At 39.6% G+C, this 17135-nt stretch overlaps 1 protein-coding gene across 4 annotated transcripts in view; it reads right to left on the reverse strand.

The window, feature by feature from the left end:
• LOC124776303 (endonuclease/exonuclease/phosphatase family domain-containing protein 1-like) overlaps positions 1-17135 on the reverse strand; it is a 142077-nt gene that overhangs the window by 32225 nt on the left and 92717 nt on the right. For all 4 annotated transcript variants that reach the window (XM_047251229.1, XM_047251230.1, XM_047251231.1 and 1 more), the window contains one exon: positions 10654-10761. In XM_047251229.1, the coding sequence (XP_047107185.1) occupies positions 10654-10761 (108 nt within the window). The remainder of the gene's footprint in view (positions 1-10653; positions 10762-17135) is intronic.

The raw sequence follows: 17135 nt of genomic DNA on the forward strand, positions 1-17135 counted from the left end.
CCACGTGTAGAGAGTACGGAGGATTCTATTCCTCCAGCAGGTGTTATAGGATTTCTCCAAATCAAAAAACACAGCCACAGTCTGGTATTTCCACAGAAAATCATTCATGACATGGGTTGACAAAGTGATGAGATGGTCAACTGTAGAATAGTGTGGTTGAAATCCCCACTGTGTAGTAGTTAACAAATTGGGACATTCGAGCCACCATACCAGCCAGGCACGAATCTTTTTTTCCATCACCTTGCAACCGTAGCTGGTCAAAGAAATTGGGGGATAACTAGAAGGAAGGTGTTTGTCCTTACAGGGCTTAGGTATAGGTATGACAGTGGTTTCATGCCAGCATCTGGAAACGTGCCCTCAGCCCAGATGTGATTGTACATATGAAAGAGAAAGTGCCTGCCCACAAGAGAAAGGTTCTGCAACATCAGAATGTGAACATCATCCGGCCCTGGGGCAGAGGCTTGGGATGAAGTGAGAGCATGATCTAGCTTCCTCATAGTAAAGGCGACATTGTAGCACTCGCGATTCTGAGAAGAGAAGATTATCACCCGAGCCGCCTCCACTTGTTTCTGATTGAGGAAGGCAGGTTGATAGTGGGCGGAGCTCGAAATCTCCATAAAATAATGGCCTAAGATGTTGGAGATAGCAATAGGGTCCACTATGACATCATCAGCTACTGTCAGGCCAGAAATTGGGGAACAGACCTCGGTCCCAGAGAGCCATCGGAAGTTGTCCCACACAACAGGAGGGAAAAGGTGAAGTGAGGAAGGAAAATGCAGATGGCAAAAGCTTGAAACCAGGTAGTCAGGGAGATAGGTTGCCTGTGATCATCATCCCACAGAACAGCATGAACCCCTCCCCTCCCCCCACCCCATGAGATACAATGCCATTCTTGGTGGGAAGGTCAAAGCAGACCTGGAAGAGATGTGAGAGCTCTAAGCAGTCATGAGGATGCAATTTGATTCCTGAAGGCAGAGAACAAGCGGCAGCTGCAGTTCCAAGAGCAGCCGTAAGACCTCTTTTTTGGATCAAAGATTGTGCATGTTTGACTGGAGGAGAGTCATAACAAGGAAAGGGAAACAGGGAAAACATGAAGGGGTATCACCTCGGCAGCTGCTAATGCCAGTCTTCGAAGACTCACTGCTACAGGGTGCGGACGCTGGAGGATTCTGCTCCATGAGATCTACAGAGGCGTCGGCACTCTCCTTCTGCCAGTGTGCAGAGTCCAGGGCAGAGAAACAGTTGGCGGTGTGCACCAGTGACATGGGTCAGCCGGGTGAGAGTATCACATGGTGACACGGTCGAAGAGGATCTTCAAGTCAGCAAAGGAGAAGACCATTTCCCTTTGGTTTCTTGGAGTCTTTCCAGTTGGCAGAGGAAGACTCAGATGTTTATTGGCTGGAGGGACATAAGTTTTCACAAGAGCATTCTTCCTGTCCTTTCCGTCCTGCCGGTTGTGTAGCAGGTGAATTTGCCCCATGAGGTGAAAGTTTGGTGGCTTGTTGCACAGCTGGAGAAGGATACAGGGATGCTACCACAACACTAGGTGATTTTATAACCGTGGTGCTGAATTTGATGACATATGCCTGCGTGGCCATGTCTTTCATGGAGCGAGATGTAGCAAGAACAGTACTGGAAGTGCTAGACGGTAGAATGCAGGGTTTCCAATTACCCAATAGCTTACGAGTGACTGGTAAGGCACTTTTTTCTTCGCCTGGATCTTCTGGACGGCCCACCCATTGAGATACAAGGGACTATCACAGAAGGATGCTGCACAGCTGCCATTACACTGATACAGCAGGGGGGAGGAGGAGGACGAGGAGGAGGAGGAGGAGGAGGAGGAGGAGGAGGAGGAGGCAGACAATCGCTCTCCTGGGCATCCTTACCACAGGTTACACATTTGGCCGAGTGTTGACAGGACATTTGAATGTAGTTGTAATGATGACACTGATAACAGCGCATCAGGTTTGAAATGTATGGTCAGATTATGATAACTTCATAGCCTGCTTCAATTTTTGATGGAAGCACCAGTCTATTGAAAGTGAGTAAAAGGGTGCGTGTGAACACTAAGGATGCATCTACCTTTTTCATCACCTGATGCACTGCAACCATGCCCTGATCAGAGAGGTATGCTTGGATTTCTGCCTTGGTCAGATCATCAAGCAGCCTAGTGTAAATATTTGAAGAATTCAGTGTTCGATGGGCCAGACATGAACATTATAGCCATGGAGCAGCAAACCTGCAAGTAGTTGTTGTGCTTGAGAATCAGATGTTGTCTCCAAAAGGAAAGTGCCATTGTGTAAAGTAGAACAGGATTCCACAGGGTCAGGAATTGCATCATCACCTTTCTGAATAATAAACGGATTTACCATCGCAAAGGACTGACTGTCTTCAGTACTTGAAATCATGAGGAACTGTGGTGCAACTGGGACTGTCTTTGAATCACTAGTTTCATTCTGTTTACATATAGTAACATTGACTGTGAAGATGATAATTGGCTCAGCTCATTGTGAGAAAATCCCTGAGAACTGCCACTGTCTCCGGTGGTGTGCACCTTCCAGCTGGGGGTCTCCCTCAGATGGTAGAGCACCCGCTTTAGGGGTTTGTTCACACCTCAGGTCACACCTTCCAAACACCTGACAGAGGGACCAATCAGCAATTTGGGAAGGTAGCAGTTCAGGCAATCACCCCTCCCTGGGAGCTGGTCTGTACCAGGGGTTACGTGCGAACCCTACCTGTTCTACCTGTTGATCCGGTGCTGGGAATTATGCATTACCCAGTCACCTCTTATGTGTCAGATGCATGGGACGGCCTTCAGGAGTGCATAGGGAGGAAGAACTAAACGAGGAACCTCAAACGCCGGAGCAGAGGAAGGGCAGGAGAAGGGGAATGGGGAAAAAAAGGAATAAAAAACAGTGGAGAGGCTGTTCTAATGTCAGCTACTGAAAATGCAGAACACATTCCCAAAAACATCCCAGACAGGTTCCCCAAGGGAAGGGGAAAAGAATAGTAAGAGGGTAGACATGCAGCACGGAAGGGAAAAGATGAAGCAAGGGTTGGGACCCCATGGTAGCCATGCACAAACCTGCCAAAGAGTGGAGAGCACCCTTGAGGGCCCACCTTAGGTTATTCGTGTCTTTATACAGTGGCCCGTCTCAGCCACTCACACTGTAGTAGAGCTTCCTCTTATGGGTGTTAAGTTCAGACAGGATGAACCTGTCACATTTAACAGATACTCAACTCCAGCAGCATTTCTTTACATTTTGGTACCTGATATCCCTGTTGTCTCTCGTAAGAGAGATCAGCTGCATTTTCTCTGATGTTTCAGAAGATATTTGAAATTTCGTTTTTGAATTGTGCAACTGGAGTTAGCCTAAACAATCACTGTTTATCATGTCTTTCAAGCAATGCCCACAGTCAACAGAAAGCATCAGTTTGTTTCCCATAACAAACAAAATTATTTTTAAATCAGAATCTTGCAAGTCCATTCAACAGAAAGCTCTCAATTAGTCTAGACTTAGATTTGTTTTTCATTATGTATTAACCTGACAGTAAAATATGAAGAATAAATCAGCAATCCAGCAGCGAACTAAAGCTCTGCATGCTTGGCAATAGCAGTCAGCTCTTTGAGCTTTACTGTCCCCATTAATACATATCAATGAGCCGATATCCGGCAGTTCTCCCGTGTTTTTATGGAACACATAAAATACTGCTTTAAAAATAATTTTGTTTGTAATGGGAAACAAACTAATGCTTTCCATCAACACTGGTCACTGCATGAAACACATAGTGAGCAGTAATTGTTTCAGATGACTCCAGCTACACAATTCAAAAACAAAATCACAAATATCTGCTGAAACACTACAGAAAATGCACCTGACCAGTCCCAGGACAGATATCTTATGCATCAATGTGAGACCCTGACCAGTCTTAAGAGACACACCTTATAGCTAAATGTTTTTGAATCCATGACAGACCATTTTTGATTTCAAATAATACAGGCAATCGTTTCAACTCGAGTGTGCATGATTTACAAAAATCATGCAAGTGGTTATTTTTCTTTTGTAAGCTATTTGCACATGTAATAGGGGCAAGGAGTTCCAAAGTGACTCCTATAGTAATGAGTTAAGTTTTACCACTTCAGTAAGGATTCATTCAGTTTTTCCGCAGCTCTGGAGTGCCCTTTCTCAAAATTTTTGGAACATGGTCATTTCTAGTAGCAACCATAATAAAGAGGACCAATTTGCTTTCACTGATCACTTAATGAGTCTGAGCATACAACGAATTTCACCAACTGGATATATTTCATCTTCTCTAGTGCCCCAAGATCATGTCGAATTCACTGAACACAGTAAATTCATTTGGAAGATCGATACTGAGGTCACAATCAACGAAAACAACAGACCAGCCAACATGTCCCTTGCCTACAATCATCAGTGAATGCTGATACATAATTGCATTAATCATTTAAAATTTCATAAAACGCAAAATTAAAAACATATCTAAAATTATTTTCATGTTCCAAACTTGAGTTTGGGTTGGTGAAATGAGACCATGCTTCAGGCTTATTGCAAATGCCCTCATTAATAGTGGACAACTGAAGACAATTTGTTCCACAAAAGTGCAAGATTGTCAAACAGCAGACAACCTTTTGACTGTTGCCACTGGATGAAGTCTTCGAACACAAGCTAGGGTGTGGGGTTGGTTCTGTGGAAGACCGAGACCCTCGTGATAATCAGTCATCTTGAGCCTTATAAAAGTGAGCAGAGGTGCCTTGTATTTTGAGGTCACAGATCCTCTTAACATAATTCCTTTTGTGGCTCTCTCTCATGTCAATGGCAACTTCATGAAAATACATCAAGTAGGTGACAGCAGAGTAATGCAGTGTGTTATTTACAACTATAGTCACCCGTCATTTGGCCCTATCACAAGTAAGGTTATCCTTAGGTGAAAATTATACCCTTTTAACACTGGGTACAAGCGAGTTTAAACTTTTCCCTGCAAATTTAAATACATGGTTCTCCACAAACTGAAAGTTTTAGCCCACCCATGTGCCTTGAACCCATCAATTTCCATTGCAGTACAGCAGCAATCCAGGCAGTGAAGTTCTTTATCTTTCACTATACCATCCTGCCAAGTTAAGAATCTAAAAATATGATGAAATGGCTAAGGGGCAGGGATGTACACTCACAAGGACTTCATAATTCCTACTATCTGTTGAAATGCCATTAGACACATCGTAAAAAACTACCACTGAGTAGCATGATGGTCTAGGACTCTCACTTTCTTGTTGTTTTGGTCTGCAGTCTGAAGAATGATTTGAAACAGCTGATCATACTAGTCTATCCTGTGCGAGTCTCATTTATCTCAACATGAAGATTGCAACCTACATCCACTGACGAACGTGCTTGTGGTAGTCAGATCCTGGCTTTCTTTACAATTCCTTTACAGTTATTATTTGCTGTTACCAAAATTAACTATTTTTTGATGCCTCAGTATGTGTCCTACAGATCAATCCCTTCATTTAGTCAAGTTTTACTATAAATTTATCTTTTCCTTGATTTGATTCAGTACCTTTTCATTAGCTGTCTCTGACCTATTGATATAACATTCAACATTCTCCTATAACATCATGTTTCAAAAGCTCTTATCCTCTACTTGTATCTATTGTTTAGCATTGAAGTTTCACATATGTATAAGACTACAATCTTTACAAATAGTTTCAAGTTTTAAAAAAATACTTCCTCACGCTTATAGTTATATTGAACTTGTGACTCAGCCTGGCTACACACGAGTAGCATTAAGTATTTATGACCAGACGACTTGTGTGACCCAGCATTTTTTGTTTGCAGGTCACTGCATAGAATTATCAATAACTTTCGGAGTCCAACATTAAGTAACTGAATGTCGTGGCTTTCATATAACTTATGCGATGTGAGCAACACGTGGCAGAAAAGTTGGCTGGAGGCAAATTTAATTGGCTTTTGGAGTGACATCTCATGGCAATGATGGGAGCACATCGTGATGTAAGTAATACGTTTACAACCAATGTAAATACTATATGTGAATCACATGTTTATGTGTGAGATTCAGTATGTACTGGAGGTTGGCTAAGATGGCACAGATAAAAGAAAAAATACAGATGATATACATGTACAGTGCACATGTTTAGCTCAGTCACAGCACTCTGCTTGTGAAGCTTAGTATGCACTGTGATGCACTGCTGAGACTCATTGCTGCAATTCTTTGCTGTGGACTTTTTATGGCAGAATATTTTGCCATGCCACACAAAGAATCATTTATAGGACTGATTCAAGGAAGGCAGAAAGAGAAAAGTTGAGTCATCTGCTGCACTGCTAAAAATACGCACTGTATGCAAACGAAGCAAAGTTGCTGAAGTACTTGTTTGGAAAATGTTCTGCTTGCAGCATAAAAAATAAAACACCACATATTCTGAATTCACGTTTTTTCGCTATGCTACTGTTCTCAAACAATTCCAGGGAGACCACTGGTTGAAAACATTCGATTATTTCAAGTTTTAAGTCTCACGTCACAGCCTGATGATGAGGTGGTTATCTTTCCGTTACTGGTCATATTTATTACAATACTTCAAAGCTGAATAACTCACTGCCCATTGTCCAAAGAATCTGCAGTGAATTAAGAGTGCAAATTGCCATTGCTAATGTGAGGGAAGCAGAAATTGGCAGTCTGAAATTTACATATTTCAAAACGAATATTTCCACATAACAGAGGTGAAGTTAGCTTAAATGGCTGAGTAAAAAATGTGACCCAGCTAAGATTCAGTCCCCACAACCTTCCAGCATCCAACCACATATTCTACTGCTGGACCAGCACATTTGATGGGAATTACATCTGGCTTGCTGCATTCTCAAGACACTGTTCCTCTGTCAAGTTATGGCAGCTGTTCGCTACGTGGCAATGGCATCATTTTTATGACTTAACTTTAATTCATCATAATTCGGACAATTTGTAAAGTATTCATAAATTATATACAAAGCCTTTCTCATGAATCAATGTACCTATGAGTCAAAACCATATCAAAAACCACACTGCAGTTCCTGATATTAGCCTGCATGTACAGACGGGTGCAAGTAAGTGACTTCAATTTACAGAGATAAAGAAGAGAGAATGGAAAGTCCAGGATGGAATAATGACAATATCTTGAAAAGAACTGATTGCTACTCACCGCATACAGGAGATGCTGAGTCGCAGACAGGAACAAACAACACAAGACTGCTATGCACATAAGCTTTCCGCTAAAGGCATCGTTCTGAAGTAAAATGTGTGTGTGTTTTTTGCTTCAGAAGGAGGTCTTTTGGCTGAAAGCTTGAATGTACAGCAGCCTTCTCGTCATGCCTGCCTGTGTCTCAGTATCTCCTCCATGTAGTGTGTCGTAATCTATCCTTTTCATTACATTTATATTGGATGTTTTTTCAAAAAGTTTTTTCTTGCTACTGGCTGTATGCATTTTATGTCGTCTTTACTTCTACCACCTTCAGTTATTTTGGAAGCCAAATGGTGTAACTCATCTACTACTTTCAGAGTCTCATTTCCTAATCTTAATTCTCTCAGCATAGTTTGATTTAATTCAACTACATTCCATTACCGTTGTTTTACTTTTGTTGACGTTCATCTTATAACTCCTTTTGAAGATGATATCCATCCATTCTCTGACAGAATTACGCTGTCATAGGCAAACTTCAAATATTTTATTTCTAGCCCTGTACTTAAATTCCATTAGCAAATATCTCCTACTTCCTTATTGCTTGCTCAATGTACAAATTGAATAACAGAATTTCAAATAATGTTCCCAGTCAACATTGTTTAAAGCTTTCTATAAATGTTGTTTGCCTTATCAATTAAGTCTATTAAGTTGTAGGGTCAGTACTTCCCAAGTTCCTATTTTTCTCTGGGATCCAAATTTATTTTCCGTGTGCTTGGCTTCTACCAGTCTTTCCATTCTTCTGCAAATAATTCATGGTAGTATTTTGCAATCAACATTTTCAACATCTTTTTTTATTGTTAGTTCTTATATTTCTGATTCCTGTTCTCAATTTAATTTTGGTCATGAGGCAGCAGATTTAACTATCGTACAGATGCTAGCAAATTTTCTTAGCATATGTTTGCCTAAACACTGTTCATGGGTTGAGGTGAATTTCATTAGCTGCTTGGAGGAGTTGATAGGTATTCTCCCTATTACATTTTTACAAGTGGATTTGCATGTACATATTTTTCACTTTTAGTATTTGCATTAGTCTGTGACATCATATTCATCTTTTGTGCTACTTTGTTTTCTTCCACTGTAGTAGCAAATGATTATTTGAGGGTACGTGCTTTTGTGCATTAAATACTTTTCTCTCAGTTTGCTGTGTAGTACTCACTCAGGAAATTCAATTTTCTGGATATTCTGCTGCACCTAGTAAAGTGGACAACTTTGGGACAAAGAGATAGATTACTGGGAGGTTGGAAGGGAAAGAACAGGACAGAGAGGATAATAAAGTGTAACTTTATTTTAAATAAGAAAACTAAAAACAGTATTACCAATATTTAATGAACCTCAATAAGAATAGCGAGACTTCTTTTAAAAATAAACAAAAAGCATTACACATAAACCATTTGAGTGTATGACAAAATGTGCTCACAATCAGAAGAAGAACTGCAAGAATTCTAAGAAGAGAATAAATTCTTTTACTCTTATCAGAATATTTTATTTGATTATTGTATGTGACAGCACTACTTTCAAAACATTTTGCAGCCAGTGCACTACCAATTATCCTAGACAACCTCACTTTCCAGATAAAATCAAAGCCTCAACTTGTTCCCTGTAGAAACTAAATTTTTATTTAATTGATCAGCAATGCTCAGAAAATGATTGGTGAATACTGTACATATATCTGATTTGTCAGTAACAGAAATATTTTTACTACGAACTGACTTTATGTCATTAACCTTATGCTGCTGACCAGACACTTCATTCACAACTGACCATATGGCTTTAATTTTATCCTGTGAATTAGCTATTCTATTTGCATACCACATACTCTTTGCCTTCCTAATAACTTTTTAAGCACCTCAAAATACTGTTTGTAATGGGCTACTGCAACTTTACTGTGCCTACTTATATCAAAATGTTAGAATTCCCACTTTGTTCTACATTATATCCTTATCCCACTAGTCAGCCACTCGGGCTGCCTATTACTGCTAGTACGCCGTTTACAACATTCTAATGGAAAGAAATGCTCAAAGGGCATGAGAAATGTGTTAAGGAAAGCATTATATTTATCACCTATGTTATCGATACTATAAACAATCTGCCACTCTTGTTCCTTGACAAGGTTTAAAAAACTCTCTATTGCTGTTGGATTAACTTTCCTACAAAGTTTGTAATTATATGTGACATTTGTTTGAGTACAAAAGCCTTTTAGTGTTAAAATTTGTGCATTATGGTCTGAAAGGCCAATCACCCTTTTACTAACAGAATGCCCATCTAGTAGTGAAGAATGAATAAAAATATTGTCTATGGCTGTGCTACTGTATCCGGGCACCCTAGTAGGAAAAAACACAGTCTGCATCAGATCATATAAATTTAGGAGATCTACCAACATCTCTTTCTTGCTCCATCATATACAAAATTTATATTGAAGTCACCACATACAACTAAATTTTGGTACTTCCTACAAAGTGAATCAAGAATCCCCTCTAGCTACAGCAGAAATGCTCTGAAGACAGAGTTAGGGGACCTGTAAATAACAACAATTAGAAGTTTAGTTTCACTAAATTCAACTGCCCCTGCACAACATTCAAATATCTGTTCAGTGCAGTGCCATGATATGTCTACGGACTCAAATGGAATACTGTTTCTTACGTACATAGGCACTCCCCCACCCCGCAAGGATCTCCTTGACAAACAGCCAGCTAATCTGCATCCTGGTGAAGGAAGCCCCTGAATTGGCAAATTATTTAAGTGTTGCCCCGACATATCAATAATTTCAGAGTCAATATCTATAAGTAGTTCACTAACTTTATCTCTAATACCTCTTATATCTTGATGAAATACGCTAAATCCTTCTCTACTTGGAAATATGACATCCTTTGAAGGTGAGCTCTTAGTTAGAGGTACTTCCTTTAAACAGTTATACCTTCATACACTGCCAATTTCATCATGTGGCAAGATAAAATGGTTAATCCTTTAATTCTCATTCCCCCACCCTCATACATGAAGGCATGTCTGCACCCAGGCAAACACATCCTGAGAAATGTGTGTTTATGATTTATGCACAATAATAATGTAAATTTTGAACACCTTTTTCCCACTTTATTAATTCCCAACATTTCTGCATCTGACATGGGCCATACCATTCCATTTTAATAACTCTTTTTACTACAGTATTTCTGTTGGAAGAGTCTCATCCTCTGTCATGTCACTAAATTTTTCTATTTTGGTGAAACTTGTCACGGTGTAAGTACACAATTCGAGGTAAAATTACAGTAGTGTACAAGTTCTGCCACTGCTAAGCAATGAAACCATCTTGTTTCTTTTTTCCATATCATTTACGGTGCAGAAAACCAGGATAACAAAACAAGTAGGCTGCCTAAAAATAAGTCTTCAGTTTGCAAATACGTCGTACTAACCTTGAAATTTTCAACTGTTTTCTCACAGGTGCAGCACTTCCAGTTTTTTGAATTATCCTTCCATTCTGCAACTTTACGTAGTGTTGGACTGTTAAGTTCTTCACATATCTGAAACATTAAATTATACAATCTCTGATGCTATGCTGTCAATATTTTGAAATGTGAAACTAATTTGTGACTTAGTATTACAGCATCTATGAAAATATGAATCTGATATAGTTACAAAATAAACTCCGAATCAAATTATTGTTGCCAAAAATAACTCCTGCATTGCAATCAACAAAGTCTTTGTTTTCATAAAAATGTTTTTCAAGCACCAACCCTCCCAGAAATGTGTAATCAGCTCATTGCTCGTACACTTTCAACATGTATTGTGTTTCTCCAATTCCCCTCCTACTTTTTTTATATGCATTCTTCCCGACAAGTACTTTAATTTGATATGGAAAATCGTGTCAATAATGATTAACACTTCTTTGGTTTTAATACCTTTAACAATTTAACTGCAAGTTTGATTAAAACAGCACAGAAGAAAGAACACTCACGTATTCATGTACACACAACAAATGAATTTTTACATTAAAAATACATAATTGAATAAAGTACTACTAAAAGGTTTAAATGGCATAACTACTCACCCAGCAAACTTTGTCATCTGAATATGACTCTACATCCAAGAAAACATTCTGTGCGCTCCCTACCAAAAAGTCCTCAATCCAGTCAAAAATTTCACTTGATACCCCGTATGCTCATTCTTTTGACAATAAGCATAGGTGTGCCACTGAGATGAATGATTTCTGGGAATCAAGAAATACTTCATCTACCTGATTGACTTGATCCAATGGTTTCAGTATGTCATGTAAGAAAATTGCAAGTTGTTTTCACATGATCAGTGTTTTTGAAATCCATGCTGGTTGGCATTGAGGAGGTCATTCTGTTCAAGATACCTCATTATGTTTGAGCTCAGAGTATGTTCTAACATTCTGCAACAAATCAATGATAAGGATATGGGACAGTAGTTTTGCAGATCAGTTCTAATACCCTTCTTGTAGATGGATGTGACCCACCTCCCTCCCTCCCTCCCTCCCTCCCTCCCTCACTCACTCCCTCCCACCCCCCCGGGATCTACGATACATTACTATCAGGAGAAGGGCTAACTCAGCCACAAATTCAGTATAGAATCTGACAGGGATTCCATCGGCCCTGAAGCTTTGTTCAACTTTAACGATATCAGCTGTTTCCCATCATCACTGACACTAACACTTACTTCATTCATCTTTTCAGTGGTACGGGGATTAAATTGGGGCAATTCTCCTGGGTGTTTCGTTATAAAGGAATATTCTGTTACAGTAGTCACTGAAGGCATCATGCATTGTTCTCTTGACAGCCAAACACGTTTCATTCAGCATTTCTCTATCTATAGCCTTATGCTTTGTTTTACCTATACTATGCACTAATCTCTGTTTCTTTTCCGTGATGTATATCATGGAGGTTCCCTCCCATTATGAACTGTTATACTGGGTACATGTCTATCCAGTGTATGGTTAACTGTTCTTTTAAACTTGAGCCAGAGTTCCTCTACATACTCGTGCCCTTTGCTGAATGTTTCAAGTTCCTCATTGAGATAGGACACTACTGATTTTTTACATTGTTTACTGAACATATCTATCTTTCTTCTTGTTTTAGTTGTACTTTGCACTTTGGTAATCACTGCTGCCACAACTACATCATGGTCTCTGATACTAGTTTTGATGTGGAAATTCTCAAAAAGGTCAGGTCTATTTGTTGCCATTAGATCCAATATATTTCCATCACGGTTGGGGTTCCTAACTATCTGTTCTAGACAGTTTTCAAGAAGGTATTTAGCAAAGTTTCACAGGATGTCTTATCATGCCCACCACTAACAAAACTGTAACTTTCCCAGTTACTTGTTGGATGACTGAAGTCTCCGCTGATGATGGCAGTATGATTGGGGAACTTACGTACAAGCGAACCGACATTTTCCTCTAAAGTTCATTTTATGCCCACTCATAATACTGAGTCTTTTTCGAACAAACTCACATGTAGCTTCAATTTCTATCTCGGTGGATTTGAGTTTTTTGTCTACTGCAACAAATACACCATTTTAATTTCCCTCGCAAATCTCCCTGCTACCAATTTCAGGTTTCAACCAGCTTTCTGTACCTAGTATTATGTGAGCTTTACTGCTTTTCATGAGCACTTCAAACTCTGGTACTTCATTGTGAATGCTTTGGTAGTTTATCATTAGGATTATCTGTGGGAGGCACTTCTTTCGATCTTACATTGATACTTCTGGATTTCCTACAGCTATTGTTATCTGGATTGGATGGAGAGCCACCTAATCAAAAAAACCTTTGTGTGCACCCCACACACAGTCAGCTACCTGAGATGCAGTCTCTGATGTGTAGTACACACCTGATCCATTTAGGGAGATCTTACAGTTCTCAACACTATGGCACAAGTCCTGGAAGTCACAACCAGAACCTTTGAAGTATCTGATTCAGGCCTTCCACTCGATTCAGAAACAAATGGCCAAGATCAATTCTGGGGATAATGCTGCAAATTGTGAGCTTTACTGAAACTCCATACATATGGCTAGTCTTCTCAACCTGCTCTGGCAGTCACTGGAATGACATTAGAATGACCTCAGAGCCCAAACAACAGCCATCACTTGTTCCAAATTGCACCACAATCTGCAGTTGGTTGCACTCTGTTCCCTCGACGATTGCTGGAATAGCCTCTACAACATGTTGAATGAGACCCCTAAGCGTACACACTGAGTGCACCTTGTGTCCTTCCCTGTCCCTTGCTGCCATTTCCCTAAGGGGTCCAATCATCACTCGCCGTCCATTTGAACTGCAGGCGATTAACAGACTCCTACCCTTCTGCATTTTCCTTCTCCTGACACCAGACAAAACAGGTTTCCCCAAAACAAGTGAAGTGAGTCCCACTCACCCAGTTTCAGAAAAAGATAGCAGCTCAAACTTGTTGGTTAGGGGGATCCGTACAAAACCCTGAGTCCTCCCTGGTCCCCATCCATCCTGTACAGGACATCTAGATTACCATTGACAAGCCACTCACAGTGAAGTAGAAGAGTAATAATAGAGCCTGTACTTTCTGCCGAGGATACAGGATCCACAGGCGAGAATAGTACTTGAGGCACCTCTGATACAGGTATCACAGTTACACAACAGAACTCTCAGTATCTCTTCCGACACACCACCTCGCAGCAGCTGCCAATCCTTTGACAGTAGCCAGAGAGCAATTTCCAGCTGCTTATGAACATCAAACAACTCATCCCATGTTTGAGAATGTCATTCACTGTGGGGCTGCATTGTGGCTGATACAACGTATTACAAGGCAGTGAACAAATAACTTCAAATTAAGCCACTTATTATCTTTTCTCTGCTGAGCTAAAAGGTTGCTAATTACTTTTAAGAATTGTGGCAAATACACAAAACAAGATTTCTGTTAAGGCAACACAAAAACCTGTGGTAAAAATTACTTGTGTCCTAAAATGTTTTGATGTTAATTATAGTGTAGATTTTAGCAAACTCGAAAACAGTGTTAATTTACAATAAATACAGATAATGTATAGGGCTACACCTCTTTAAGGGAAAACTAGATGTAACACAATATGTCAGTCAGAAAATCTGCTACAGTAACTAAATCACAAATGCTGATTTACTACAAATTGCTTGTAAATTATGCAAAGGACAATGGTAGCTTCCGAAAAGTCTCAAAAATGCTTTTTTTTTATTTGCGTTGATATACAATGAAATTCAGGGGTGAGGTATTCTTTGGCTGAACTGTGAATCACAAATCCTGATTTGCTACGAAATGAATTACATATCCAAAACACTTGCACCAGTAACTTACAAAAATATAGTTTTTTAAGTGTCCAAAAATTCTCAAAATAACCTATTTCTCACATAATTGCACAATGTAATTGGAGAACAATTATTCTGAATGAGGATAAGTCTACTGTTCCCAAAAACTTTAGAAGAGCACAATTAAGTTTGAGCCTACAATTGATAACAACAGTATTAGTTTATCACATCACTTGCGAATGTTTGAAATTTCACAACAGAACACAATACAAATGGGTATTGATACAATCAATGAAAGATTATGTAGAAGTGATGCAGACAGTAAAATACATGAATCTAGATCTTTAAATTGGCACACGATCTAGTACACGTGGACTAACACAAAGGAAAATTCTGAAGTCTGCTTTCATATATAAATAAGTGTGCTTAATGCACGGATTTTTTACTTAGCTGATTCTGTGCACACTTCTACACCGGTGTGCTTGGGAAGAATACTGCAGCACACGTTTATCTCGATCAAAACTGCTAAAATGTACAGCATCAACAAAGCACATTTTCTGCCTGTTCCAGCTAATAATGCTTGCACAGTTCAGCATATTGAAGCATTGACCTTTAGTCAGTTAATGCACAACTCAGAGCAATAAAAACAGATAAAACAGCTGTACTTCTTTTTGGTGATGCACTTATGAAGTCCTGAGTGAGTGATAACACTGTTATGCCAGAGCACAAATCTTTGAAAGAATTTGCAAGTGTATTCCTACATGTGGGCACTGAATTCTCATTGAATCATTTTCCAGTCATGTAGGAGAGTGTTGGCAGTTTTTGAGTGCGAGGTGCTCGGAAGGCAGAAACCTTAGATCGTGGAGCCAGCAGCCAGCCTGAAATAATGTTCAATGAATGAAGGGGACTCTTATGCTGTTTTGTGTTTCTGGGTATTATAAAAAAAATTGCTGCTAGCCAGCTGGAGATGGAGAAGTGTATACATTTAAGTCCAATTGTTGGATCAAGGAATCTTCTTGGAAGTTGTTACAAAACTACAGAGCTTTAATAATTGATTTTGGAGCCACGAGAAGTTTAAATCTGTCTTGATTTAATATTATTATCAGTGCAGAGGTTTAATCCAAGTTCATCAATAAATGTTTCTGAGTGAACAACACCTCAGTTCAAAATGGTTCAAATGGCTCTGAGCACTATGGGACTTAACATTTGAGGTCATCAGTCCCCTGGAACTTAGAATTACTTAAACCTAACTAACCTAAGGACATCACACACATCCATGCCTGAAGCAGGATTCAAACTTGCAACCATAGTGGTCGCGCGGTTCCAGACTGAAGTGCCTAGAACCGCTCGGCCACACCGACCGGCCAACACCTCGGGAACTGGAAAGAATTTTGACTCTATCGCAGCGTGTGTGTTGATTTGAAACTTCTTGGCAGGTAGAGCACGAGGTATTGGCGGAAGTTAAGCTGTGATGGCAGGGCATGAGTTGGATAGCTCAGTCAATAGAGCACTTGCCTACCATAGGCAAAGGTCCAGGTTCAAGTCCCAGTCCAGCACACACTTCTGATGTGCAAGGATGTTTCAATATGTCAAGTACTGTATCTTGGGCACTGCACATCACAGAGTATGTGCATCCTGTCCATGATGCCACGGAAGCTCCACGGATGATTGAAAGAACTGTTTCATGTATTTTGTTATTTTCATCAGAACCTAGATGAGGGCCTCATGGGTATGAAGAAAGAGTAGTTGTCACCATCTCATTTGGTGATTCTGAACAAAACATGTAATATAAAAATAGGTCTTGTTCTTAAGTTTCTGAGAAAACTAATGAAAAAAATGGTCAATAGGACAAATGTAGATGTTAGTAGATAAAACATTATGATTTAATGGTTCATTTAATTTGCACCCATTTTGCAACTCTAATACACAGTTGCTGTGTTGCTGATCTGAGCTCATTTTATGGTCCTTTGCTTGAAGTCTGGAATTACCTTCGCAGAACCTGTACACAAAGGTCATGGCACTACATTCTGCGTGTGTGAAGACTTGTGATAGTTTCACTACAATGACCTGTACTGTTTTGACTGTACACGTAACAACACTGTAGTACACTAGTGCAACTACTGTAATACTGAGTTGTGAGGTAAACAACATGTATACTTGCAGGACTCATTGCTCCACCATGGACAAATAAGTGCGCATTGAAATGATTAGTAAAGACAACATTACATAGCCTAATGTTGCTCTGGTTGTATTCGCATCTGAGTGCTGGTGAAGGACATGTGACTGACATGTGTGATTTCCAAACAGCTGTTTGTTAGATACGGTTAAGAAAAGGGGCAACACATGGAGCTCTAATAGTGTTAACCCATACATCCACATATTGCAGCTCTTACACTATTGCAATTATCTACGAAATGAAGAAATTGTTGTTTTTTACTCATTAGTTACAATGTCATGAATTGGCTACCGATTAACAATTGTTAAGAAAGTTGTATTTGTAACTATCCTACACTCTACTTCCATTGCCTTGCTCCTCTCAAGAAAATATTAAAAATATACCCAAATGTAATAGTATAAAAACATTATCTCCAAGTACAAAAATATACACTCGTCCTTAGACTGAAGCATAAAGGA

The sequence above is a fragment of the Schistocerca piceifrons genome, chromosome 2 (assembly GCF_021461385.2).
Source record: "Schistocerca piceifrons isolate TAMUIC-IGC-003096 chromosome 2, iqSchPice1.1, whole genome shotgun sequence".
Classification (NCBI taxonomy): Eukaryota; Metazoa; Arthropoda; class Insecta; order Orthoptera; family Acrididae; genus Schistocerca; species Schistocerca piceifrons.